The sequence below is a fragment of the Mytilus galloprovincialis genome, chromosome 5, assembly GCF_965363235.1.
Source record: "Mytilus galloprovincialis chromosome 5, xbMytGall1.hap1.1, whole genome shotgun sequence".
NCBI lineage: Eukaryota > Metazoa > Mollusca > Bivalvia > Mytilida > Mytilidae > Mytilus > Mytilus galloprovincialis.
Genome location: NC_134842.1, coordinates 80,688,172 through 80,716,157, shown reverse-complemented (window position 1 = coordinate 80,716,157; position 27,986 = coordinate 80,688,172). Strand labels below are relative to the sequence as shown.

The following is a 27,986-nucleotide window of genomic DNA, read 5'->3' as shown; positions in this document are numbered from 1 at the left end:
TGCAGTGCACAAATATAAAGACAAGCACTTAGGGATATTAGGACTACATATTAAATGAAAAGTTTATTGGTTTACGCAATATTTGTCTAATTTGGTCCAGATATTGTCTTAGAAAAGCATCCCAAGATTTCTAGACTAGCAACTGTTTTAATAAATAAAAAAATGTTCTAAATGGGTAATTTCTAAATTGCTTTTAACAATCTAAAGCCCTTGATTAGATTCAGGGACATCCCTGTCCTGTAAATGATACCAACTTTAACTCCATAAGCAATTTGTAGTAAACAGATTCTGATGAAACCAGTTTTTATATTTTTCTTTCAAAAACCCAGATGGCAATGTTGGATGGACATAAGTCTAATGGTAAAATGCAATGAAATGTTTGTCTAACCAAATAATGAGATCTTAGCTCTTTTCCTCAATCTTATGTTTTGAATGTTATGTAATCCTTTATCTTTATATAGTCCAGTAAAATTTTTATCACACAAGTTTTATCATAATCGGTCACTTAATTAATTGTCCAGTTTAAGATAACAACAAGCAACTTTATGAACTCTGTGAAGGAGCTTTTAAAAATATTATACAAATTATCTCCCTTCTTTTCACCTAAGACGAGATCTACTTAAGAGTACAATGCTTCAGAATTTTTCAGGAGAGCAGTGCGATCTATGAAAAGAAGAATGTGTCCTCTAACCTAATGTCTAGATTATAAACCAGGGGATTTTAATACATGTACTGACTTTGTAAAGATTACAGAGATTATTATTAATGCCAACGCACATTAATTTACGTCACATCACTGTTGGAACATCTTCCCAAGGAAAGTAATGTACTTTTGAGCTTACATGTGTATTCTGACATCAGACTGAGACTTCTCTTGAACTGAATTTTAATGTGCATATTGTTTACTTTTCTACATTGGCTAGAGGTATAGGGGGAGGGTTGAGATCTAATAAACATGTTTAACCCTGCCACATTTTTGCACCTATTCCAAGTCAGGAGCCTCTGGCCTTTGTTAGTCTTGTATTTTTTAATTTTAGTTTCTTGTGTACAACTTGGAAATTAGTATGGCGTTCTTTATCACTGAACTAGTATATATTTGTTTAGGGGCTAGCTGAAGGACACCTCCAGGTGTTGTGGGAATTCTCGCTACATTGAAGACCTGTTGGTGACCTTCTTCTGTTGTTTTTTCTATGATCGGGTTGTTGTCTCTTTGACACATTCCCCATTTCCATTCTCAATTTTATTTAATGAACAAACATGTGTACTTTAATGAACAAACATGTGTAATTTGATGTCTGGTTATCTGTACTTTTATATTGTGATCTATAGACTTCAGAAGCTACCAATATAATGCAGTTTTATTTGTATGTTATATTTTGGTCCTGTCAATGCCATTATAGAAGCATTTTTTGAAATAAGATTACATTCAAGTCAGGAACCTGTTGTTCATGAGAAGTTTTGTCTTTGTTGATGTGGTTCATAAGTGTTTCTTGTTTCTCCTTTTTTACATAGATTAGACCATTGGCCGTCCTGAATGAATTAATTTACACTAGTCATGTTGGGGCCCTTTATAGCTTGCTGGTTTGATCCATATCTTGACCGAGTGCATATCTCGACAAAAAACTTGAACCTGATACGAGACAGATTGACTACAGAAAGACAAACAGACCACAAAACAAATGACCCATACTATTGTAGGCATATAAACTGCAACCACTAAGCCATGGCACATTGAAAACAATTTAGACTAAAGACCTGATAACTATTTAAACACCAAATTCTTAACACTTTTCTGAAAACCCAGCATCTGTGATAAAAGTGTGCCAAACCAATTTTAACAGTGTGGGTTTTGCTCATTGTTGAAGACATAACACTGGCATATAGTTGCTTTGCCTATTGGTTTAAGTTCAAAGCCTGCCTGACATGGGCAATAATATCATATCTATCGTAGCCTTTAATCATTTATGCTCAATATAAGTGCAGCCATAGGGCTCCCTTCTAACTTATGAAATTTCACACAGAGATGCTCGTCACCAAATACAAATGTTTCATTTCAGTGCATGAAGGCTGGAACACCCCCTTTGTTTGGATGATCAATGCATTTGAAAAGGGACATATAGTTGGAACCCCCTCCCCCTTTTTATCCTTGTTGGATACCAAACTTTTGAAAATGGCAGGATTTCAGCAGCCTTAGCATTTTATATGTAGAGATTGAAATTTTTATCAACTTTATAAAGAAACTGAAAATGAGTAAAACAAAAAAACTTACAGATATATCGCTTATTTACTGTTTCTTACCTGAATTTGTATAGAAAGTTACACATAACTATTATGAAATAATCCATTTTATGTAAATTTCACAAAATTCCAAATTAAATAAACTTGTCTCTGAGGTAAAAAATCTTCAAATTTAAATAAAGTCAATGAATATATACATAGAATTAACTATCCAAATGGTAAACTATTGGATTTTCTTATCAATGTACATGTACAGTTGTAACAATATTCCTCAGTATTTAAAAAGATAAATGACTTTCCCTGACTTGATTGGAATGTCACTACACGTAAATGAACGGGCTGATAAAAATGATTTAATAATACTTATCCGCACTGTTGAATGTTAAAAACCTATACTTGTACAAGCCCCGTATCAAAGTGAAAAATAATTAAATGATTTTGAACACGTTGACACCTCTCACTTTATGCATTATTTATAGCATCTCAAATACTTAATCGGCAATATTTATCCATAAGAAATTTGATCCACACAGTCGTAATATTGAAATCACCTATTAGAACTTGACTACAAATGTTAACCTCAATAAAGTTCTTATTTACTTACATTAAATTTTTTAAATGTATTACTTAAATTATAAAAATATTGAAAGATTAGATAAGAATAAAAAGTGTGATATTTAGACAAGTTAAAGGCTAATTGCAGTGATTTCAATTTTGAATAACAATGAACAGTTGATCGAAAATTTAAAAATTAGGTTAGAAATGACATGTTCAGTCATGAACAACAAAATTATGTTTCAAAATATGAGACAACTTGATGAGTGATGAAATAGAATAATAAAAGAAAATATGGTTTGAATGCCAATGAGACAACTCTCTACAATAGGCCAAATGACACAGACATTAACAACTATAGGTCACCATAGATATAGGAAGATGTGGTGTGAGTGCCAATGAGACAACTCTCCATCCAAATAACAATTTAAAAAAAAAAGTAAACCATTATAGGTCAATGTACGGCCTTCAACACGGAGCCTTGGCTCACACCGAACAACAAGCTTTAAAGGGCCCCAAAATTATACATACTTTAATAATGAGCAAAGACCATACCACAAAATCAGTTATAAATATTTGTCTTTACCTAGAACCAGTAAACTCCTGTTGATGTTATTGGATTCTATCAACATCTCAGCACTAGAACCAGAATCTTTAACTTTTTCGCTACCTGTAAAATAAAACATATAAAAATAACTTTCTCTATACATGGTAGGTATTATACTGAAAATTTTCAAGGTTAAAAGAGTTTGGGTGTCAATTTTGGTTAAAATTCACCAATTTTTCACCAATTCTTTTGTTACCTGAATTAAAGGGACAACAAATGGTAAGGGTGAACCAAGGATGATGAACTGAGGAAAATGAAAACATCGGAAAAGGTAATAAAAAAAGTAGATTTGGGAAAATGTTCCAAAAACAAGCAAGACTTACCCCTCCCCCCCCCCCCCCCACCCCACAAGAAAGAAAAAGAAAATTTGTAGTTTATGGGGGGACAATGAACCAGTACCACTGAGCTCTTCCGGATGTAAGAAATATAATGTGTTATGGCAGCTTAGGTAAACCAATGTGATGAACTCAGAATTGGTGATCATATTCAGTTAAGTCATAAGGAGAAAATTATGACCTTTACTAAGGAAATAAGAAAAGCTGATGTTGTAATATCAAACCTACCTGCCAGATCTACGAATGTTAATTTTCCTCGTTTCGTCAGGTATAAATTTTCATCGTCTGGATCAACCTGCTCTGTGTCCACTGTTAACGTTAACATACTATGACTACGACTAGAAAATTCATTTAGACCATGGGAACCTGTTTGACGATTTCTCATACCTGAAAATAGAAAGTTTTAAAATATAAGAATTATTTTTTTTATGTTTTCTTTGCCCATTAATCAAAAGATCAAAGCAGATTCCTTTGTTCATGTGTCATACTGAAATGTCATTTTCAAGAAAATATCAGCTCCCAAGAAAGATGACTCTTGCAAATCCTAGAAAGTATCAAACTTAAAATGAATTTCTCGTCTGAATTGTTTTACAGTGTCTTATCGGGGCCTTTTATAGCTGACTATGCGGTATGGGCTTTGCTCATTGTTGAAGGCTGTACGGTGACCCATAGTTGTTAATTTCTGTGTCATTTTGGTCTTTTGTGGATAGTTGTCTCATTGGCAATCATACCACATCTTCTTTTTTATATTCTCAAGGTTCAGGAGATTGGAAAGTTAAGATAGTCACCTAGTGAAAATATACTAAAACTTTTGGGGGCTAAAATATACATAAAATATTTTACAGATATGTTATTTTTCTTTATCATTTGTCAATGTGTTCATTTAAGAATTGAATGCACTTTTTTGTAAATTTATTGGGGTGTAAAAGCGTTGACCGAAGTACATTTTGTATGAAGCGCGGAAGCACTTTATACTAAAAATGTGCGCACGGTCAACGCTTTTACAACCCTATAAAGTTACAAAAAAAAGCATTCAATACTTATAATTACATTTTTACCTATAGGATCATGAAAACACGCCTTTTATCAAGTTTTTATTTCATTTACCAGTGCACTTTATTGTGGGACCTCGTGTCATCATGAATGAAAAGTTGCATTGTGTAATGCAATTGATTAAGGAATATCACGAGATTGCTAGTTAGCCAATCAGAATAACGTATTATAATGAAACATACATCTAATGTAATTATATATAAATGCATTATATGTGTAGCAAATAATTTTTATAGATTAAAGGGTGAGTTCATGCACAAGAATAGCCAGACAACTGCTTATTTGATCATCCAGTAATCTATGACATTACAACTACTTCTCAATAAAATATTCATACCAACAAATCCCAAACCTAAACAAACTTCAGATCAATTGATAGTTGTTATATTACTTTCTATTGTTAACCTTGTGGACAATTTGTTTACATATAGGTATAAACTGGACGTCAATCCAATATCATTAAATCTATGAAGATTTATGTACACAATATTACAGAATTGGTGAACTACAACAAAAGTAAACATCGTCAAGTTATTATGAACAGTCTGACGATAGTCAATATTGAACTTTTGTTTACAGAGGTCACTAATTAAGATGCCTCTGTTTGACTTTCGTTCAGAAAGAATTCTAAATGTCAATCATAATGAAGTTTTTTTAGCAGACTTAAAGTAAAGGTGCCTTAATTTTAAATTTACAACAATTAAGATTCTATCATCTTTATAAGGTCAACAAAATAAAACCTCAGTTTCCCTTACATGTTGAACATACTCTTTTCACTAATACTCGACCAACACAATATTCTAATTGTAAGTTTAATTGTAGTGAAATATGCTTTCCAATTAAATATACATGTAATACCGACACCCTTTATGTATCCCATCCATGCAAGAATTTAATATAAATTTCTATTCTTTATAAGATCAATTTCTAAATATTTCATTTAACCTTATAATGGTATCCAATTTGTATCTACCCTGTTAAAGTGAGAGCTTTTTAGTCTGTACAAATACAAAGTAACTTTATATTATCAATTTGCATTCAATTACCAATTTTACATCTTCACGGAAGAACGAACAAATTTAATGCAGTGTTTTAAAAACTGCAATATAATAACATTAGGTTTATTGATCTAATATAAGTAGCATCCCTTTACATTTGTATAAAACTCATTGTATCTCATGAAAAATCAATAGAAATAAAGAACTTTATATCCTGCCTATACAACCTTGTGGTTAACTTCATTAGAAACTTTCTATTTATCAAATCTTCTAGCTGTTACAATACTACAATGGTTAAAAAAACTTCAGTATAACTTTCTTTGTCTTATTATTTTTATGAATACAAGTAGGTGTATGGACCATACAATGAGCAGTAACCAAGCACAATAAAGAACCAAAAGACCTTCAGCCCAACACAAGTAGATGTATGGACTATACAATAAGCAGTAACCAAGCAAAATAAAGAACCAAAAGACCTTCAGCCCAACACAAGTAGATGTATGGACTATACAATAAGCAGTAACCAAGCACAATAAAGAACCAAAAGACCTTCAGCCCAACACAAGTAGATGTATGGACCATACAATAAGCAGTAACCAAGCACAATAAAGAACCAAAAGACCTTCAGCCCAACACAAGTAGATGTATGGACTATACAATAAGCAGTAACCAAGCACAATAAAGAACCAAAAGACCTTCAGCCCAACACAAGTAGATGTAAGGACCATACAATAAGCAGTAACCAAGCACAATAAAGAACTAAAAGACCTTCAGCCCAACACAAGTAGATGTATGGACCAAACAATAAGCAGTAACCAAGCACAATAAAGAACCAAAAGACCTTCAGCCCAACACAAGTAGATGTATGGACTATACAATAAGCAGTAACCAAGCACAATAAAGAACCAAAAGACCTTCAGCCCAACACAAGTAGATGTAGGGACTATACAATAAGCAGTAACCAAGCAAAATAAAGAACCAAAAGACCTTCAGCCCAACACAAGTAGATTATGGACTATACAATTAGCAGTAACCAAGCAAAATAAAGAACCAAAAGACCTTCAGCCCAACACAGGTAGATGTAAGGACTATACAATAAGCAGTAACCAAGCAAAATAAAGAACCAAAAGACCTTCAGCCCAACACAAGTAGATGTATGGACTATACAATAAGCAGTAACCAAGCACAATAAAGAACCAAAAGACCTTCAGCCCAACACAAGTAGATGTATGGACCATACAATAAGCAGTAACCAAGCACAATAAAGAACCAAAAGACCTTCAGCCCAACACAAGTAGATGTATGGACTATACAATAAGCAGTAACCAAGCACAATAAAGAACCAAAAGACCTTCAGCCCAACACAAGTAGATGTAAGGACCATACAATAAGCAGTGACCAAGCACAATAAAGAACTAAAAGACCTTCAGCCCAACACAAGTAGATGTATGGACCAAACAATAAGCAGTAACCAAGCACAATAAAGAACCAAAAGACCTTCAGCCCAACACAAGTAGATGTATGGACTATACAATAAGCAGTAACCAAGCACAATAAAGAACCAAAAGACCTTCAGCCCAACACAAGTAGATGTATGGACTATACAATAAGCAGTAACCAAGCAAAATAAAGAACCAAAAGACCTTCAGCCCAACACAAGTAGATGTAGGGACTATACAATAAGCAGTAACCAAGCAAAATAAAGAACCAAAAGACCTTCAGCCCAACACAAGTAGATTATGGACTATACAATAAGCAGTAACCAAGCAAAATAAAGAACCAAAAGACCTTCAGCCCAACACAAGTAGATGTAAGGACTATACAATAAGCAGTAACCAAGCAAAATAAAGAACCAAAAGACCTTCAGCCCAACACAAGTAGATTATGGACTATACAATAAGCAGTAACCAAGCAAAATAAAGAACCAAAAGACCTTCAGCCCAACACAAGTAGATGTATGGACTATACAATAAGCAGTAACCAAGCAAAATAAAGAACCAAAACACCTTCAGCCCAACACAAGTAGATTATGGACTATACAATAAGCAGTAACCAAGCACAATAAAGAACCAAAACACCTTCAGCCCAACACAAGTAGATTATGAACTATACAATAAGCAGTAACCAAGCAAAATAAAGAACAAATAGACATCTAGAACAAACAAATTCAGTCTTCAACAACAGACAGCCAGGTGATATAAAATAAGTGGGAGTAAAATAACATTGACTAACCAAGCTCTACAACAAAATTCTCCAAACAAAAAGTAAGTGTCCATAGTACACGAATGCCCCAATCACACTGCCATTTTCAATGTTCAATGTACCCTGAAATAGGGGTCAAACTCTAATTTGGCATTAAAATTAGAAAGATCATATCATAGAGATCATGTGTAGTAAGTTCAAGACTTCTTTATCAAAAGCTACCATGACAAAAATCTTTAACCTGAAGAGGAACAGACAGTTGAACAAATGAATGAGCAGACATGCAGACTGAAAAACACAATGCCCCTATGTGGGGCATAAAAATGACAATAAACATATTTACACTTTTGGTATTTAGCTGTATCTTGCCTCCGAATGACCTTAGATCTACTCCTAATCACCTTTTGACGTCAAGCAACAATCACTTTTAAATTGTGACGTCAAATATTTTAAATTATGATGTCAAAGTTTACGGGAACCTGTGTGATTTTATGTAATGGCGGACAAATTTGCATAATACGTCGATTGAAACCCCTTCAACAGAAAAGGTACATGTCAATTCACTTCTCATTGATCTCTCTAACAAAAGTTAAAGTTCTGCTGTAAACTTCGTTATAAACAATACTAAGATATCTCTTCCTGTTAGGACATTTTCTCTACCTTTTATTATGTAAGGAAAAAAATACTGTACTATATGTTCCAGTTGAACTAATATCGCAAAATATTTCTTCCTTTTGGAACTTATATTATGAAGGACCTTCTATTTCAAAAACAAGGTTCTTACTCAGGAAAGACACATTTTGATCAGGACTTTGTTTTCTGTAGAAAACAGTTTTACAGAAAACAGTTTGTCAGTCATTATTTAATGTCTCTATAAAAACTTGTTAATGGGTTTGATTTTATCAAAAAGATCATAACCTTATAGGATTAAACACATTTTTTCTAGAGGTTATTGATGTGTAAACTGGGGCGATTAACTCACAAACTGAATAAAAGTCCGAAGGACTTTTATGTTGAGTTTGTGAGTAAGAGCCCCGGTTTACACATCAATAACCTCTAGAAAAAATGTGTTTAATCCTTATAATTCTTCAGCCAAACATTTTTTTTGTTGATGGCTACTATATATATTTACAATCAAAAGCACAATGGCAAGTCGTAACTAAGGAGTACGCCGCCATCTTGACTTTCTAAAAACCATAAATGTCCGATAAATACAACAGAATCTTAAATGAAATAGCACCTACATCAAAAACTTCATTTTAATTAAATGTTATCCGAATTTGAAGCGTACACGTAACGAAATAATCTTTCCCTTGAAAATTTCCATTCGTATGACGTCGTGTTTTGCCATGACGTAAATTCGCCAAATCCTTCATGAAATTTCGCGGAGTTTTATTAAATTTATTTTTTGTACATTTTCGAAGCTTTAGTGCAATAAATTTATTTCTTTTTTTTTGTTATATATGCACTAGAATAGTCACAACTGTTATGCAATTGTTTTTTAATCTCAATTTGCTGAAAATCCCGGGATCACTGCAAGCTTGTGTATCGCGCATGAATAGATTACAAAAGTAGTTTCGGAAACATGTTTTATCGAAGTGTAAACTTAGAGAAAAATTCTAATTGACCAATCCAATTCAAGTATTTATAGATATGCAAATCATATAAGAATTATTTATAAATAAATTTAATTATAGATAAAAGACACTCCATTGATTAAACAATCATATTGACTTTTTACTTTAGAGATGCACTTGACCTACTTCTTCAGAAGAATTAAGACATTTTCTAAAAGTTTTAAATTACCCTATTTGAATCTGATATTTATCAACATTGTTTTGACACCATAGAAAATTAGTGATCTGCTCACTTTAACAAGGGCCAAATTAAATTTCTCAAGTGTCAACACGATCGTTACATGAGGGCACGGAGACCCGATATTTTTTTTTTAAAGTTGACATTCACCTCATTTGTCACTTATTAAACATATACAATAAAAAAGAGACAACCTGTTAAACAAATACAATAGGAAGAATCAAACAGACCCTTTGATTTAAGACTCCAACGCTCCCACGAATGTCAAATTGACAGACAACTAACTGATAACCTGTCATAAAACTAATTGTCAAAACTATGTCTTTCCTTTTTGACCACACTCACTTCCCTATCTAAACCCAATTCTTTGGTATGGATTAAACTTTACTCATTGTTCAAGGCCTTAAGGTAACTTATAGTTGTTAATTTTTGTGTCATCTGATCTTTTGTGGAGAGTTGTCTCATCACCAATCATACCACATCTTCCTTTTTTTAGAGCTCTAACAATTTGGATTCATTATTTAATGAAGGGTACATGTGTATTTTGGATTTCCTGGGTATATCCTAAATAAAAAATTTCCATGCATTTTAAAAAAAAAAAACAACATAAAATTAAGTATCCAAGTCTATTATAAGCGTAACACGGGATTGCCGATTTTTTGTAAGCGTGACACGTGAAAATCAAATTATTGTATCGGGAAAACGGGAAATGAGGTCTAGCGGGACCTGGGAAATGACAAGAAAATGAGAATTGCTTACGTACATAGTGTAAGCAGGATACGGGAATCTGACAAAACAGTAAGCGGGATCCGGGGTTGGAACTCCCCAATGAGACCCCCTCCAAGAAATAACAAATTTCCCTTAATCCACAAAAATATGAAAGTCATTGAAATAAGTGAACCCATAAAAGTATAAAAGTAAGTGAACCCATTAAACAATGTGAATCTAGGCCATAGTACAAATGGAAATATTAGTTTAGGGAAGTGCAAAAATGTCAGACATTCAGTGATTATAAGGTCTTACCCATTAATCACATGATTAATTGTAGGTGGGTCTACGATCAGTTTATGTACAAATGAATTTAATTTAGTATGATATTCATCTTCCAACTAAAAAAAAGATAAAGTGGTAAAACGTTCTTCTTTTCAAAACATGTACCCTAGAGTAAATGCCAATGTGTCAATCCAACATAATAAAATTACTAAAACAAAATTAGACATTGCAGAGGTCAAACATGATAGACAATAGATATAAGATAAATGCTAATGAGACAACTCTCCATCCAAGTGACAATTTGTAAAAGAAAAACCATTCTAGGTCAAAGTACGGTCTTCAACACAGTGTGAATTTTATATACCGGTAACATATATAGGGAAATCATGGTGACTGTGTCAAATTTTTTCCTTTTTTTCATGATAAACATTAATCAAGAAATGAACCTATGAGAACATTCACTGTCAATTCAAATGTATTGTATAAGGCCATGAAACATGATTAATTAACACTGTGAATATTAAAGGCCCAATCCAAGGTCCAAACTGCCAAAACATTCTTTAAAATACCAAGAAATACAGTACATGTATCAAGCTTTAAATTGCCGAAGTCTAGACAAGCTAAGATTAATATAAAAAATCTTCTCTAATTCATCTTACAAATCTAGAAAAAAAACTATTTTCCTATAAAGTCAATTGTTTTAAAGGGGGTCTGCCAATGTAATAATTAAATCATGAACTCAGGTACCCTAGTAAGAGCAAACTATGACCAGAACGGTACATCAAGTTAACATTTCTCAAACAATGAAAATAAAATCCATAATACTGTTTAACCTTTTTTTGTTAAACAAATGCAACTCCAAATGTAGCTTAAATTCAGATCTTAAAAAAATCATATTGGTGCAAAGCTAGAATTTTTTTGCTGGATCATTTCAGTTTACTTCACATATGGAAGGACAAGCATGATTATTTTACCTGAGTCCTGATTTTGATCCTTTTGATCCTGATTTTGTTCTGTTTTTTCCTGATCGAATTTAGGGAGTCCTAATTGTACATCCTCAATATCTAATCTTAAAGGACCAATCACATCTCCTGCATCAGTTTTAAGATAACACATATAAACGTCATTCCCTTCGTACTCAGAACCAACGTCATCCATACTGAAGTCGTCAACGTCTGCAACTTCAGGAAAATCGTATCCTTTAGAATTTATTTTAGGTTCCTGTATATTTTTAACCTCAGGTTTATGATTTTTGTTTACACTTTCATTGTTTTGACTGATTCTACTTCGTTGTGATTCCTGTATTTGTTCCTCCCGGTCGGACATTTTAGATGGATTACGAATTACATATTGCACTTTATTATCCTTCGTTTTTATTTCGACTCTTTCCTGATTAGGATCAGACGGAGGATTCCGACGTTTTCTTGGACTAGGAGGACTTCTGTCTGTTTCACTATTCTGTCTGTCATTTGACCTTACACTTGAAGTCCCTTGGCTTGATCTATCATTGTTTCTATAATTTGAATTATTAGTTCTATAAGTATCTTGACTAGCTTGTTGTCTATTTTTAGGTGACCTCGGAACTGGAGGTTGCATGGCACGGCGATCATGATATTCTCCGTATTCCTGTTTTGTATGGTGTTGAGCACCTTGTTGTATACTGGGTTCCTGCTGAACACCATTTCCTGCCCTTGGATCATAAAAAGAAGCTTTTTGAGCATACACTTCATTCTGAGCATGCTCAGGAACTTGATTATGGTTCCTGTTAGGTTGACCTGGCCCACGTGCAACATGTGATTCTGGGTATGTACCAACAAAAGGTTTCATATAGTCATACTGCTTGTTAGAGCTTTGATAATTATGTTGGTCTCTTTGTATATCCCCATTTGGAATTCCTCTAGAGTTTACATTATCATTTTGATCAAACCTTACATTCCTATTATTTCTGTTATCCCCATTTGGAGGATGTACAAATTGGTTGGAATGTCCATTTTCCATAGCTCTTACATCCCGATATGATTGACTAGTATGATTCAACGTAGGTGATCTGGTTTCCTGTCTAACATTCTCATGACTCATCACACGTCTCGATGGCTCTGGTGAAACTTTAGGTTTGTAACTCGTTACACTTCCTCTCCCAGAATTCCTACTTGATTGATTATCAGTTCTGGATTGTATTGCCGGACCATTTTTAACTCTAGGATTATTATGGCTTTTCTTTAACTCTGGAAGTGTAGTACTCTCACTTGGAAATGAAGACGGTCTGCCTTTACCTATAACAGTTACACTGACATTCTCGTTAGATTTAACCTTAGCACTCTGTAGAGCATCACGTCTCGTGGCTTTGTAACGAGCGCTATACGTTGTGTCTCTACCAGGACTACCGGTCTGTTTGCTGCTGTTTGTTCGATTATTGGCAGTTTTATTCATAGCAGTATTTTATGTTTACCTGGGATTTTAAAATCTCAGGTTATATCCGTACTATTGACTTTTCTACCCGAGACAATTTTTATGATCACTCAATAATACCAGTATTTGTCTGTCAAAGTCTATCATTAAGATTTAAAGACATAATACAAAAGTATCAATTGCCCTTTTCAAACAGTCTTTTACACGCTTTTATCTGTAAATCTCCTTTTGTACCGTTACATGTAAAGACTGAGCAATTATTTGTTTAAATTTTCATTTACAAATCCATTTTGTAATACTTCATTGTCAGAAATTTAATTAAATCCAATGTTCAATGCTCATATATTTTTTCACTACAATCAATCCATATATATATCTTTTAAAATTTTAAAAACTTTCTTCCCATTTCTTCTTTACATGATGTTTTAAAAGAATGATCCAAAAACCGTCAAATCATTGTCAAATTTACATACATTTGTTCGTAATACAGAAAAATATTATTTTTGATCTCCATGTTGAATTCTTGAATTATGGGAACAAAGGAAGAGAAGAAAAATTTGATTACAGGTGAATAATAATATGGGGTCACCTGTAATAATTCTTACTTATTTAATTTAAACGACTTAACTCGGTCATTTTACATTCTTTTGTTTAAGATCACCATTCAATAGCTTAATTTAAAGCTTAAATTCCATTTAAACAAGATATGCCTTTAAACGTTTACTTTCTTTTATTGTAGCGATACGAAAATTTTAAACTGTTACCAAACAATTCAGTAAGGATATAAATCATTTAAGAATTAATTTAAAGGCTTGTACCTTCTGTGCATGTTTCAAGTTTATGTATGCATGATGTGCATCAATAAATTAAGTAAAATATTTATAAATGATTAAAATAATCATTCTACCAATTTTTCTTCCATAAGGTGAAAAGAATTTCTACAGTACAGACGAATAATTATATACTGACTACTTCGACACATTTTCTGTTCAATAGTGCATTGTACATATTATGTTCATTAAAGAATATTTTCTCTCTCTGACAATTTCAAAAAAAAAAAATTTTTCACAGTAGCAATTAAATCATTTTTAAAATGACAAAATTTTACCATTTTGCATTTTTTCATGTTTTTTAACTTAAATTGCAAGTATAAATGTACTCATATCATAGTTAAACTTTATATATTTTGTTCAATAAGCATGATCACAAATAGGAAATTCGCTTTCAAAAAGAATAACAAGAAACAGAAATTAACCGTCAGACCATGGCAACGATTGCCATTCCAAAGATCCTAACCCACTGACAATACATCTTTGCCATTATAAACAGGACGTTATTAAAGACCTCTCACACAAACTTATTGATTCATTAATTACGTATAATTCAAAATACCTGTACGCACGTAACAATGTCAATCAAGTAAAATTTCATAGATCATCAATAACTCGTAGAATTTAAACAAAACCAGATCCCAGGGGAAGATCTTCCTGCGGTTTTGAGAAGATTTATTGTTTTTTTATTGATAAACACATTGTTTATCTATTAGTTTTTCATGAGAAAATGCACATTATAGTTATAAGGCATGGGGCAATTTTAGTTTGAAGTTGATTATGTCTTTAAAGAAATAGAGTTATCTCCCATAGATTGTATGTATGCTCTATCTTAAAATTTCAATCAACTGCATAAAGATTTTTTGCATTTTTTGAATGACTGGCATAACAATCCCTGTGTTAAACAGTATATAATCAAGGTATATTGAGAACCCTGAGTTTAATTGTAGAACCCAAATGTATTGGACCAAAATTAACTTTGTTCTAGGGCTTAATTCTAACTTTGTTCCAACTAGCTCCAGGCAGAAAAATTAAGGCCATTTTAAACAATGACCACACTTTTAAGTTTTATACAGAAATAAAACTTCTTCTGTATATCAATACCATTGATAGTAGCTGTTTTATTACTTCTGTGCTGTTTAATTGCTTCTGTTGAGATTTTCACAACTTTTGTGCACTCACAATGTATGTCATCTAGACATTATATACCAGCAGTTAATTTCATTTTTATTGGCGTTTCATTCAACATTGACTAATTCTTGATATCTCCTTTAGCGCATTCTTGTTACCTTTTGTATATAAAAATAAGAAGATGTGGTATGATTCAGCCAATGAAGCAACAAGTTACAAGCAAACAACCCATAACTGTACAATATATTAAAGGGCACCACTAGTACAGGGACATTATAACTTAAAATATAACCAGTTAGGCTTTAGTCAAAATACACTGTTACAAGATAGAAATGATTTGAAAGCTAACATTTATCACAGTCCATACAAACATTAATTGTTCTTGATAGCATAATTTTTCCAGGATTGTTTTATAGTTACAGTTTCTTTGTAGGTGTATACTTTAAGATGGTACCTAACACTACAGGTAGATAACTCTGTAAAATCAGCTAAAGGTTTTACTTACGTTGTGTTGTAAGGGGAATATTAAGCTTCTCAATGATCAAAATTGGTGTTTGTCAAACTACTATGTAACCAGTGTAATTTTTCTGACAAAAACTGTTGGTTCAAAATTTTTGAAATTTTTATATTTTTGTTAAAGAGTCAAAGTAAATACTTTGTCAAAATTTAATGAAAATTAAACAAGCCAAATTTATTCTAGTGAAAGTGTTGGGTACCACCTTAAATGGACATTGACTTTGAAAAAATCCCATGGTGGCAAAACAGAGAGACCATAGGAAAAGAGAAAGATAAAGAGCCCAAAACAGTCCATGAAAAAATAACTGAGAATGCAGAGTGATTTAAAAGATACTAACATAACTTTGGAAAGAAATCAGTTGATATTTCTGAATTACTGCAGTTTAGAAGAATCAAATATTTTTTTTTTTATTTTCGATTTAAATTAACTATATAACTTTTGTCAAGCAGTTGGACATCCCATAATAATATGATATGTAAACACACCAGAAACTCACTATATCAATTTGAAGGATCAAAGAATTCAGTTAAGGGAGTTTAAAAAGTTCTTATGAAAAGGCAAGCTTAAAAGAAGAATGACAGTTGCTCTTGTTGATATTCTGATTGTTGCAATACCAATGTGTCCATACATCCTTCTAAATTTACAAGTACAGCTTTATTCCTCGAACCATCAGAGACTGGAATAAACTACCAGACGAGCTATTAGAGATTGAGAGCAGTGAGGAGTTCAAGACCTAACTCACCAAGCTCCTCTGACTGTAGTGGCTAATTAACACACTCAAAAGATAGATGTTTTTAACCAGCACCTGTACGTCAATTATGAGCACAATTTGGAACTATTTTTATTAAATGTTATTTACAATGTTTTTGTCATGTTGGAAGACATCAAAGTAAAATCTTATACTTGAGTGATTGGTCGAAGTACCCTTTTGGAATGACAACATATCTTCGCTATGTCCTAGATGTAGATGTAAATAACATATCATACTTAAACTATCATTTTATTTGGTAGGTAAATGAAATAGAGTTATTTCCCTTATCCCAATATATTTTTTTTTTAAACCTGTAAATTTAATGTCTTTTAACAAAACAAAGGCTTTTAAAAACTTGAAAAAATGGACCTATTGATTCTCCTTTTCTTTGCTTCATATATCAAAAGTTACAGCTATGTGTAGGAATGTTTTGTTTTCATTATGTTCTACCCCCTACTTTTCTGCATGTTTTCCTGACTATGCCTTGGATTAATGGGTCCATACCTATCTATCAAAAACAGAGTTCACGAAAATGGTCGGTCCTGTCGGTCCTATCGGTCAAAATGAGGCTGGGACCAGTATTTTGAAAGCTAGTGCCGGTCCTTATGACTGATGTAAAAACGGCCGTTGCAGTGCTTTTTTTATCGGTAATTAGTTGTACCGCAGCTAATTCCAATATGTGTTAACATCAGTCTTAAGATGTACCTGCTACTAATTTCTGGTACTGGTTTCCTGTTATAAACAAACTGAAACCTATGGAAACCAAAGTGCCGATCTACACGTGGCCTGCTAAATTTGTTCATGGCAAACAATCGGCAATTGAAATCTTAGATGGAGATAACAAATACTGAAAAAATGATTCAGATGATGAAATGGATAGAGAAAATGACTTTAATTAAGAACAATCAGAAGATCAGAACGGGTCCTTCATTATTAATTTGTCCGTGGCTGTGAAAAATAAAAAGAATAATAATAAAGTTACTTTTGGATAAAAGATGTTATTATTTTTATTTTAGGATCAAATTGACAGATTTTTTAGGACTAGCTAAAATTTTGTAGGACTGACAAATAATCTTTCTTTGTCGGTCCCATGACCAATAGGTCAAACAAAGCTTTCACGAACTCTGCAAAAAGATGTGGTATGATTGCCAATCTTCACAAGAGACAAAATGGCAAAGAAATTAACAACTATATGTCAGCTACAGCCTTCAACAGCCTTCAACAATGAGCAAATCCAATAACCCATTTCTCATGAAACAGCTTTGGCTGTATATCGTAGACTCTAATGTAATTCAATATTGTTTAACATTTAAACTAAGATTTTGCAAAAATTTTGACCTATTGATATCATACAACATTTTCTATAAGCTTGCATGTACATTTCCTGATGGAATATTTTATAACAACAAGAATGTGTCCATAGTACATGGATGCCCTACTCATACTATCATTTTCTATGTTCAGTGGACAGTGAAATATGGTCAGTCAGAACTCTAACTTGGCATTAAAATTAGACAGATCATATCATAAGGAACATGTGTACTAATGTTCAAGTTGATTGGACTTCAAGAATGGAGGAACAGACTAACTGACAAACAGTCACACAGATTGAAAAACATAATGCCCCATAGTGGGGCATAAAATCAAGGCACCAATATCCTACCTTCTTCCAAGACAGCCATGAGATCATCCACCGTCTCACATTCTACTATAAACAGATTCTCTACGTAGAAACCTTTATTTTTGGACCATCGGACATTCAAGTATCTTCTGTGGTTGGTGTTCAACAGATCTATCACCTAACAATAAAAGTATTTATAACATTACATATCTCTTTATATGTTTTTACATAACATAGTAATTCACCATAAAAATAAGAAAGCCCTTCTGATGCAGGAAATATCTTATGTGCTATTTTCATTTACTTGTAGAATGAAATTCAAAACAGTGTAGCTGTGGCCATTGATTGACACATTAAAATCATCCACTGACTGGGACAATTTACGTGAACGTTTGTCTGTAACGACCACTGTTCACGACGTACCTACGATAGACATTTAAACTGTGGGGTCACCAAAGGCTTCTTAACGCCTTTAATTATAAAATAATTCGAAAAATTAATCAGGAATAACTTTTGTGTTTTGATTTATATAATTGATATAAATCAAAATATCGTGTTATTTCTGATTAATTTTTCGAATTACTTTATTTAGGTGTTGAGAACCTTTGGTGACCCCATAGTTTAAGTGTCTTTAAAAAGTACATAGTGAGCATTGGTCGTTACATACAAACGTTCACCTAAATTGTCCCTGTCAATGGATGATTTTAATGTGTCAATCAATGGCCACAGCTACACTGTTTTGAATTTCATCTATTTCTGTAGATTCATTTATTTTCATGGGTACTAATTTTGATATTTGAGGAAAACTTGCATTTTCATGAAAATTTGATTTTGTGGTTTTTCCAAAATTCCTCTACAAAACTTGTAATTTGTGGACATCTGAATTCATGGTTCCCCTGTTCCCACGATATCCAACATTATTTTAAACCATACAGAATAATAATTCCATAGATTCCACATGCATGGAATAATATATACCAATTAATGACACAGGAGCACATAAAAAAAATCATCAAATATTATAGATCATTTAGGGTTTTAAACAAAGGATTGAAATTCTTTGAGCCAATCTCATCAAAAGGGCAATCACTCGAACTCAGAAACTTCTTCAAGTTTGATAGACTAACACTAATCTGTTTATTGTTATTATTCTACTAAGGCAACATCAATGATGTTAACTTATGACATCATCACATTCTCAATATTTGACACAACCAAGAAAAACTCCTCTCAGTTGAAAAGCTTGAGATTGCAATTAAATTAAAAATTTGTCTCCCTGGTAAAAGTATCATATCTCTACATCTCTGCAATTTTTTCCCTTTGATTACCTATAAATTCACCAATTTAAGTTTATTTATTTCTTTTTTTGTGATATTTTTAGTACATAAAAGACAACAGAAAAATTTGGGCCACATTTTTTACCTAATTCTAATGTCTGAGTAGGAATGTGAAACATATATCTCAACAAAAGTGCTTCACTTTCAGACGAACAAAAAACCCAGGTTTCGATATCTTAATCTTTAGACAAACACTTGTAAAAAACTTGTTATATTAAAGAAAAAGCCTAAAATTGACAGATAAATATTGAACTGTGAAAGAACCCCAAAGTATTTACAAAGCAGAAATAGCATAAATTACAATAGTCGTCGAATTTCAATTTGATCACGTCAATTTCAAGTTGAAACTTACAAGGTTTTATACTCTGGGGTTATGTAGACTCGGATTTCAAGGGCTTCCTTGTTTGTGGATCGAGATAAAGAAAACTGTCAGCGTTGTTTAACAAAGATATTGAGACGTTGTTTGAACAAAATTTAATGTCAACAAAATATTCAAGCAGCGTTTATGAAACTATTATTAAAATTTGAAATGGGGTTATAATTATAACACGTTAGTTAATTTGTATCAAACATTAGTCTTTGTATTGATCAATAACATATGATTCATTAGAAATGTACATTTGGAGAAGAAAATCTCAGTATACGTTATATGTAACAATTAACTTATTAAATATTTATATTACAATTTTATACGTCATAAATTTCTTTACACAAAAGGGAAGAAAATATTATTATAAAAGAATGGTCTTTTTTGTCTTATCTTTTTAAATTCTAAAGATATTTCTCATGATCTATACACTAACCATTGATATTTTTAAAGAGGGCTATGGTTCAGAGCAGTTTAGTGCTGAGGCTAATCAATAGTGGGATGAGTTTGAAGATAACAATCTTTTAGAGATAAATCACATTTTTTAATGAGGTGCATATTAGGACATAATCGCATTTGTAATGAACAAAACTTTCAAAAACGTATTTTACTTCACCTTCAGGTCAGTAAAATAAGAGATTATGAACAAAGTTTTAACCACCTACCAAACATTTCTCCTTTGTCCTAGCCCTTAGTTTTTTTTAATTATCTTGTATGAGAACTGTTCAATAGACGTATTTACACTTGTATGCAAATTTGTCCGCCATTACGTAAAATCACACAGGTTCCCGTAAACTTTGACATCATAATTTAAAATATTTGACGTCACAATTTAAAAGTGACTGTTGCTTGCATCAAAAGGTGATTCGGAGTCTATCTAAAGTCATTCGGAGGCAAGATACAGCTAAATACCAAAAGTGTAAATACGTTTATTGATTTCTGTGTTTGCTCCTCTTTATAATACACTGTCAATGCATTTATTTTCTTGGGTACCAATTTTCTTTTATTGAGGGAAAAATTGTATTTTCGTAAACGTTTGGTTTCATGGTTTTGCCAAGGTTTGCATACAATCCTATAGACAAGAGGTTGTCACAACGACAGCAAACCGGATTTATTAATATTTATTTGTGTCCTGGCAATATCACAAGAACCATTACTGATGAATGGTGAAAGTGAAAATCGTTAATATCAAATTTGACCACCATTTTGTCATCAGTATCAACATATTAAAATTTGAAAAGCTTAGATTGAATGGTTCATGAGTAAATGCAACAACGTGAATGGAAACGCCATTTTACAATCTTTCAAGAACCATAACGCCTGAACGGTAAAAGTCAAAATCGTCATTATTGAACTTGACCTCTATTTTGTCATCAGTAACAACATATAAAAATTTCAAAAGCTTTGGTTGAATGGTTCATGAGAAAATGCACGGACACGACTGGAAACACCATTTTTCAATCTTTCAAGAACCATAACTCCTGAACGGTAGAAGTCAAAATCGTCATTATTTAACTTGACCTCTATTTTGTCATCAGTTACAACATAGTAAAATTTGGGAAGCTTTGGTAGAACAGTTCATGCGTAAATGCACGGACACAACTGGAAACTCCATTTTTCAATCTTTAAAGAACCATAACTCCTGAACGGTAAAAGTCAAAATCGTCATTATTGAACTTGACCTCCATTTTGTCATCAGTAACAACATATTAAAATTTGGGAAGCTTTGGTAAAACAGTTCATGCGTAAATGCACGGACACGACTGAAAACTCCATTTTTCAATCTTCCAAGAACCATAACTCCTGAACGGTAAAAGTCAAAATCGCCATTATTGAACTTGACCTTCATTTAGTTGTCAGTAACAACATATTAAAATTTTAAAAGCTTTGGCTGAACGGTTCATGAGTTAATGCACGGACAACATTTGATTGCCGCCCGCCCTGCCGCCCGACTGCCCGGCCACCCGACCGTCCAGCCGCCCGCCGTACATCCCCAAATCAATAACCGACATTTTTGTCACAAAAATCCGGTTAAAAACTGGTACATTGTTGAACATTTTAATTCATGGTTCACTTTTACCCTTGAAAGCAAAGAGATTTGGTATCCAATCGATAATAATGAATCTACAGTACTTCAGTTTCATCTTTTTTTTTATCTACAAAAGGGAGATAACTATGGAGAACAGATTCAGAGGACCTTTCCTCTTTAAACTGGACACTTGGTCTACTAACAACAAACAAAACAACAAAATAAATATTGAACCTTTGATAAGGTCAGACAAAATTTTAAAATGCACAAGGGCAAAAAGTTCATTTCATAACAAGAAATGCTTACAGGGCTTGACAGTAGCCAGGATTATTCCTCTATCCAAGGGAGATAATTTGAATATTACTAATCCATCAGACAGGAGATAATGATGATTTTATACCTGTTCATTGTATATCTCCAGATAAGAAGCTTTAATTGTTTTATTTCCTGTGACCTGTCCTAATTGTTGTACCAGGTATCTGAATGACCTCTGGATCACCCCTTGCATGTCTGATTCTGGATGGTTGCCACCTTCAAACTGAAATACACAAAAATATAATTCCAGAATTTATTAAATTTGTTACATGTATTGTTAAAACTTTAAATAATACAAATTGCTGATTCATTACTATTCATTTATTCTGTCAGTCTGCTCATTTCATTTTATTTTAAGGAAATGAACAGACTAACTGAAAATATGAAATTAAGGAACTTGCAATTTATCTACCCTGATTTGGCTTTCATTGGACAAATCATATTAAAACAAATCATTTCCTTGTAGCAAATCCACAAAAATGTCTCTTCAAATTAAGGTTGAATGCAGCCTCTAGAAAAGAAAAAAAGCAAAACAGTGCAAGCAGTTGTACTATTATCAAATTGAAAACAAATGACCTTGTATGATGTAAATGTAAATTATAAATAAAATTATCTAGCTTCATTCTATTTCAAATTAACAAAATTATAGCCATTAATGTAATTAATAAATGAAGAAAGCTTAACTTTTTGCAAGTAAAATCTGGAAGAAATTCTGATGATTATTACTTAAGTGAAAACCAGTGAAGTGTGACAAAATTTCAATTACAAAAGATTTAAAATGGAAGTCTCAACTTCTAAGATACTTTGGTCATGCAATGTTATATCATTTCGTTCATTTGACTCATACACGTGATGCCTGTACCAAGTACTAATCATAATGGGACAACTATCCAACAGATTCCAGATGAAACAAGTTTAAGGTGGTACCAAACACTTTCACTAAAATCAATTTAGCTCGTTTAATTTTCATAAAATTTTCACAAAGTATTTACTTTGACCCTTTTACAAAAATATAAAAATTTCAAAAATTTTGAACCAACCATTTTATCAGAAAAATTACACTGGTTATATAGCAGTTTGACAAACACCAATTTTGATCACTGAGAAGCTTAATATTCCCTTTACCACACAACGTAATTAAAACGTTTAGCTGACTTTACAGAGTTATCTCCCTGTAGTGTTAGGTACCACCTTAAGAACCTATAGGATAGATACCCTGTCTTCAACACTAAGCAAAACCTTGTACTTAACACATTTTTTAACAGAATTGTTAAAGACCATACTTTTGACTTAAAATCGTTTACTTTTACAAATTATAACTAATGAATGGAGAGTTGTCTCATTGGCACTCATACCACATCTTCTTAAATCTATTTCTTCAATTCTCATGATGAAAGAAATGACTCTTCATGTCCTACAACTGTATGTACAAATAATTAACTAAGAATACCTTCACCTCTGTACCAACTCCATAGGGCGGGTAGAAATGACCAAATCAACAAGAGCTTTAGCGTATACATATAAACAAATCTTACACAAGACAAAAGATAAATGACATTTGGCATTTTAATAAACTGATTTCTAACCCATAAAAAAACAGGGCCAACTTAAGCTACCTAGCTACCTACATTGTGCAAGTTTATGATCTATGTTGAGGACCATCAGGTAAGATTTACATGTTTGTTTTGACTCTATATATTGTGCATATTGCCTTAAGTATGTCTTCCCATGTATCTTTTTGGTTTTTATAAACTATTTTTTCGACCACCAGGAACGTGAAGTTATAAATCAAATGCAGCATTGTTAAGTGCTCAGGTTAAAAATAATGAAGTCAAAACTTCTGTCTAAGGTAAATGTAAATGGTGTCTCTTCTTGAGTTTTATTTCCAAATGCAATCCAGTAAATGTTAAAATCTTGCAAGGAGCCAGGATTTTATTGCAATTTTGAAAATCAATTGCATCTTTAACAAAATAATTTCAGATATAGCATCACATTCAAGCAATATAACTAAACTTACACATTTTTTTTTAACATCATTAAACAAGTAACACCATTTTTTACCTGCAGAGATTTTGAAGGTTAGCATTAGAATCAATATATAGGGTTGAAAACTCAGCTGAAATAAAAACAGTAACAAGACCATTCCACCATTTTAAATCTGGATTATCACCTTTACAAGAATTATCTCCCATTGAAGAAACAAGCTATTTCTTAATATAACAGACAAAATATTGACCCACATAATTGCCTTTACATTTTCATGATCTAAATGTCATCTTCAGAGAATATGACCACAAATTTATGGTGCATAATCACTGTATATAATTGCAGCCACTTCGGTTTATCCTACCTTGATTTATATATACATGAATAAATAAGTCAAAACTGTAAATGAAAGGTGGCAAGATGCCACAATTTCGCATTTTTGATTTATAAAATACAAAATGCAAAATCAAAGCAATGCACAAAGGTGGCAGTGGGCTACCATTGAAATTTCATGTAAGGCATATACATATATATTAAAATAAACTGTTTACAATGGGAGATAACTCCACAAATGTGAGGAAGAATGTTAAAATATCTTTATGGAACCCATTACCAGAGTTTTAGGACTTTAACATGTTAATTCGTTATTGTTACTAGAAACTTGTAGTTAGTCCACACAAAATAAAGAATTTGAAGGACTTTGAATGATATAATTCAAATGAAATTTGCAGGGAATTTTATCAAACGTACTACTAGAGAATATCCTTTTCTTTTGATAATTTGCAAAATACTGCAACAGTCTGATTTATAAATTATACAATGATTAATTGAAAAGTATTAAAATGAATTGAATTAAAAGAATTCTTGCATTAATCCAAAGAAAAGCATGTGTTTAATTCACACTGGTGCCAAATATAAATGTTACAAATGATAATCAGAATTTGTAAAAAAAAAAATCATAAAAAAAAATAAAAAATACAAGCATCCACTCATTTTAAGTTTACCATATAGATACAATTAGATATATTAAGGCTTCAACAGTATTTTTAAAAATGAATAAGTTTTAAAACACAACTTCTTCTCAACTGAAATTGTTGTATCATTGTCATTAGTAATTTTTGAAATTGTTTTATTTGTAATTTTCAAGCAGCATTATTTCACTTACAATCTTCCAAAATATAGTTTTACACAATTCTAAAATTCCATTTTCAAAACTTATAAATCTTTGTTATAAGGGGAGATAATCATTTAAATGCAAGTTACATTTACTTTAATCAACAGAAATATTACAGATAAACATAAAATGAGTGTATAAATAAAAAGATTCCCCTTTGGATAATTTCATGAGAATCTGCAAAGAAAGTAACATGTAACAATAACAGGAAATTGGTTTGAGGAAATCAAGGGAAATAACTCAGGACAGACCTCTTCTCCATTCTCTGTAGCTGGAAGCTGAAAATTAAGACAAATTAAGAAATCGAAAAAACATGAGATCATTAAATAGCAATAAATGACCACTTCCTGTGAATTTCAGTCTCCGAAGTACATTGTATCACAGAACATCAGCCACATAACACTTCTATGGTTACAGTCTTGTAATTGACTGTTCAATTAGCTAATACATGCAGAGCAGCTGATACAAGGTATTTAAACATTTTCTGCTTCACAGAATTTTTTCTAGAATTCAACAGAAAGAACAAACAAAATTTAAGAACCAGTAGTTAGAGCATAAACTTCAAGTGCCATTTGTCAGAATCCTGTGTTGAAATTATATAATAATAATTGATATGTTCATGTAACATAAAACTGTTAAGGAACTATTCAATTATTTAAAACACTTAGATTTTCTAACCCAAGGCTTTATTCTTATTTGGCAAAACTTTTCAGAATTGTTTTGTATTCAATACCATCTTCAATATACAATTTGAGTTCATCTACTAATGAATTGTATGTTGACAAAACCGGCATCTTGAGTACCAAATTATGTAAATAATTGTTTTAAAACATACTCATAACATTAACATGGCAGTGGCAGATCCAGCCATTTTAAAAAGGGGGGGTTCCCACTATATGCTCCCATTCAAATGCATTGATCGGCCAAAAAAAAGGGGGGTTTGCAACTCTCCCCCCCCCCTTGATCCGCCACTGCATGGTTTAACTTATTTGGTGCATGGGCACTCTAACTTTCATTGTGATCATTGGCAGATAAAAAGATAGATTTTAAAAACATTAGGAACCTCTTTACAATGGTCTAATCAACCAATTAACTTATAATCATGTCAATCTAACAAATTACGACATTAAATTAGATTTCCTTTTTAACAGATTACAGTAAACCTGTTCAATCAAGCTCTGTTTTCCTGTTTCTTACATCATAATGCCGTCAGTCTGTCCTTTGGTAGAAATCACAGGAAAAATGGATAAAAAAGATCGAATTATGTTTAATTATTGTATTGAATTCATAATATTGTCTGACCGAGATTTTTCTAATAAAATGTGTAAAATAATAACTTCCTTTTATTTTAGTAAACACTCCAATTATAGTTAATAGCTGAAACATTTAACTTAGCAGGAGTACAAATTAGTCACAGAATTTCATTGAGAAAAATATAAATTTTCATAAATATGTGCTGAATTCTAGCATTCTCTAGCTTATCTTTATTTGACATTTAGTTTTCTTTCTTTTCTCTCTCAGTTTTGAAGAGTTAGAGGCTTAATTGAAGCTTTTCTTTATTTGTTTTATCCCTTTTCAGTTATGAGTTTAAGAATGACAAGCTTAATTGGACTATTGCACAAATTTCTTATTTATACTTTCACTCAGAAGCATTTGGTTTAGGTATCAATCATTAGATATCTTTTCTGACGGTTATAAAGAAAATAGAGATTGGGATATATGTCAAAGAGACAACAACACAACCAAAGAGCAGAAACAGCTCAAGGTCATCTATATGGGTCTTCAATATGCATGCATGTAAGCATGTGTGCATGAATGTATACATGTATGCATGTTTATTTCAGAAGTACATTTTCAAGATCAAATTCAAAATACTGATATAATTGACAATATATAGACAAACAGATTTGACTGTCTGTACAGATATAAATTCTTTTGTGTACCCTTCTTGTTTAAAGTCCTATGAGGTATATCAATGTACATATTTACACATAATTAGATGATTATATGTAATAGTATAAATCTATTGTTACCTACTTAATAATTTTAAATCAGACAAAAACATTTAAATAGTAGCACGGTGTTGACATGTAAACAAATTGTTTTGGCAGTGGTAGATCAAGTACTCTTGTTTCTTAATTCTATATCCTATTATACAATGCTGTAAACATTTTACACTACTTAGAAAGTACCCATTGAAAGTTGCATATTTATTGCCAATAATAGTTTGGTACCAAATTTCAAACTTAAATTAAGTGCAGTATATTTTTGAATGTTTATTAACCTAAGTTGACAGGGTATCATAGAAAATAAAATTTACGAAATGTTTTGGCAGTGGTTTATTAAGTCCTCTTGTTTTTTTAATCCTATATCCTATTATATAATGCTGTAAATAGCAGACACAGAATTTAACACTTATTTAAGAAGTGCATTTTTAAATAAGAAAGTATCCATTGACAGTTGTTATTTACGCATATTAGTACTTGCCAATTTAACAGTTATGGTACAAATATTCAAACTTAAATTAGGTCCATTAAAGTATATTTTTGAAAGTCTTTTAAAAAAGATAAATGAAATGTTTCTGATAGAATCTGTCAAAGCTTTCAATAAAATCCCTTCTAATGAGCAGATGTTTTTTTAGCAATGATGGGAAAATTAAGTTCAACAGTTCAGTCCCAACTAAACCCAAAGCAAACTCATCCATTTGTCCAAGAAATTTAAGT

At 32.0% G+C, this 27,986-nt stretch overlaps 1 protein-coding gene across 9 annotated transcripts in view; it reads right to left on the bottom strand.

The window, feature by feature from the left end:
• The window catches only part of LOC143076486 (kinesin-like protein KIF12), a 77,047-nt gene that overhangs the window by 18,284 nt on the left and 30,777 nt on the right, over window positions 1-27,986 (bottom strand). For 5 of the 9 annotated variants that reach the window (XM_076252285.1, XM_076252286.1, XM_076252284.1 and 2 more), the window contains 5 exons: window positions 25,515-25,541; window positions 22,189-22,326; window positions 18,098-18,233; window positions 3,964-4,122; window positions 3,380-3,463 (listed from right to left, as the gene is read on the bottom strand). In XM_076252285.1, coding sequence (XP_076108400.1) covers window positions 3,380-3,463; window positions 3,964-4,122; window positions 18,098-18,233; window positions 22,189-22,326; window positions 25,515-25,541 — 544 coding nt within the window. Of the gene's footprint in view, window positions 1-3,379; window positions 3,464-3,963; window positions 4,123-11,770; window positions 13,588-18,097; window positions 18,234-22,188; window positions 22,327-25,514; window positions 25,542-27,986 lie in introns of those variants that run through there. The other 4 variants (XM_076252282.1, XM_076252283.1, XM_076252278.1 and 1 more) reach the window with 3 other exon arrangements.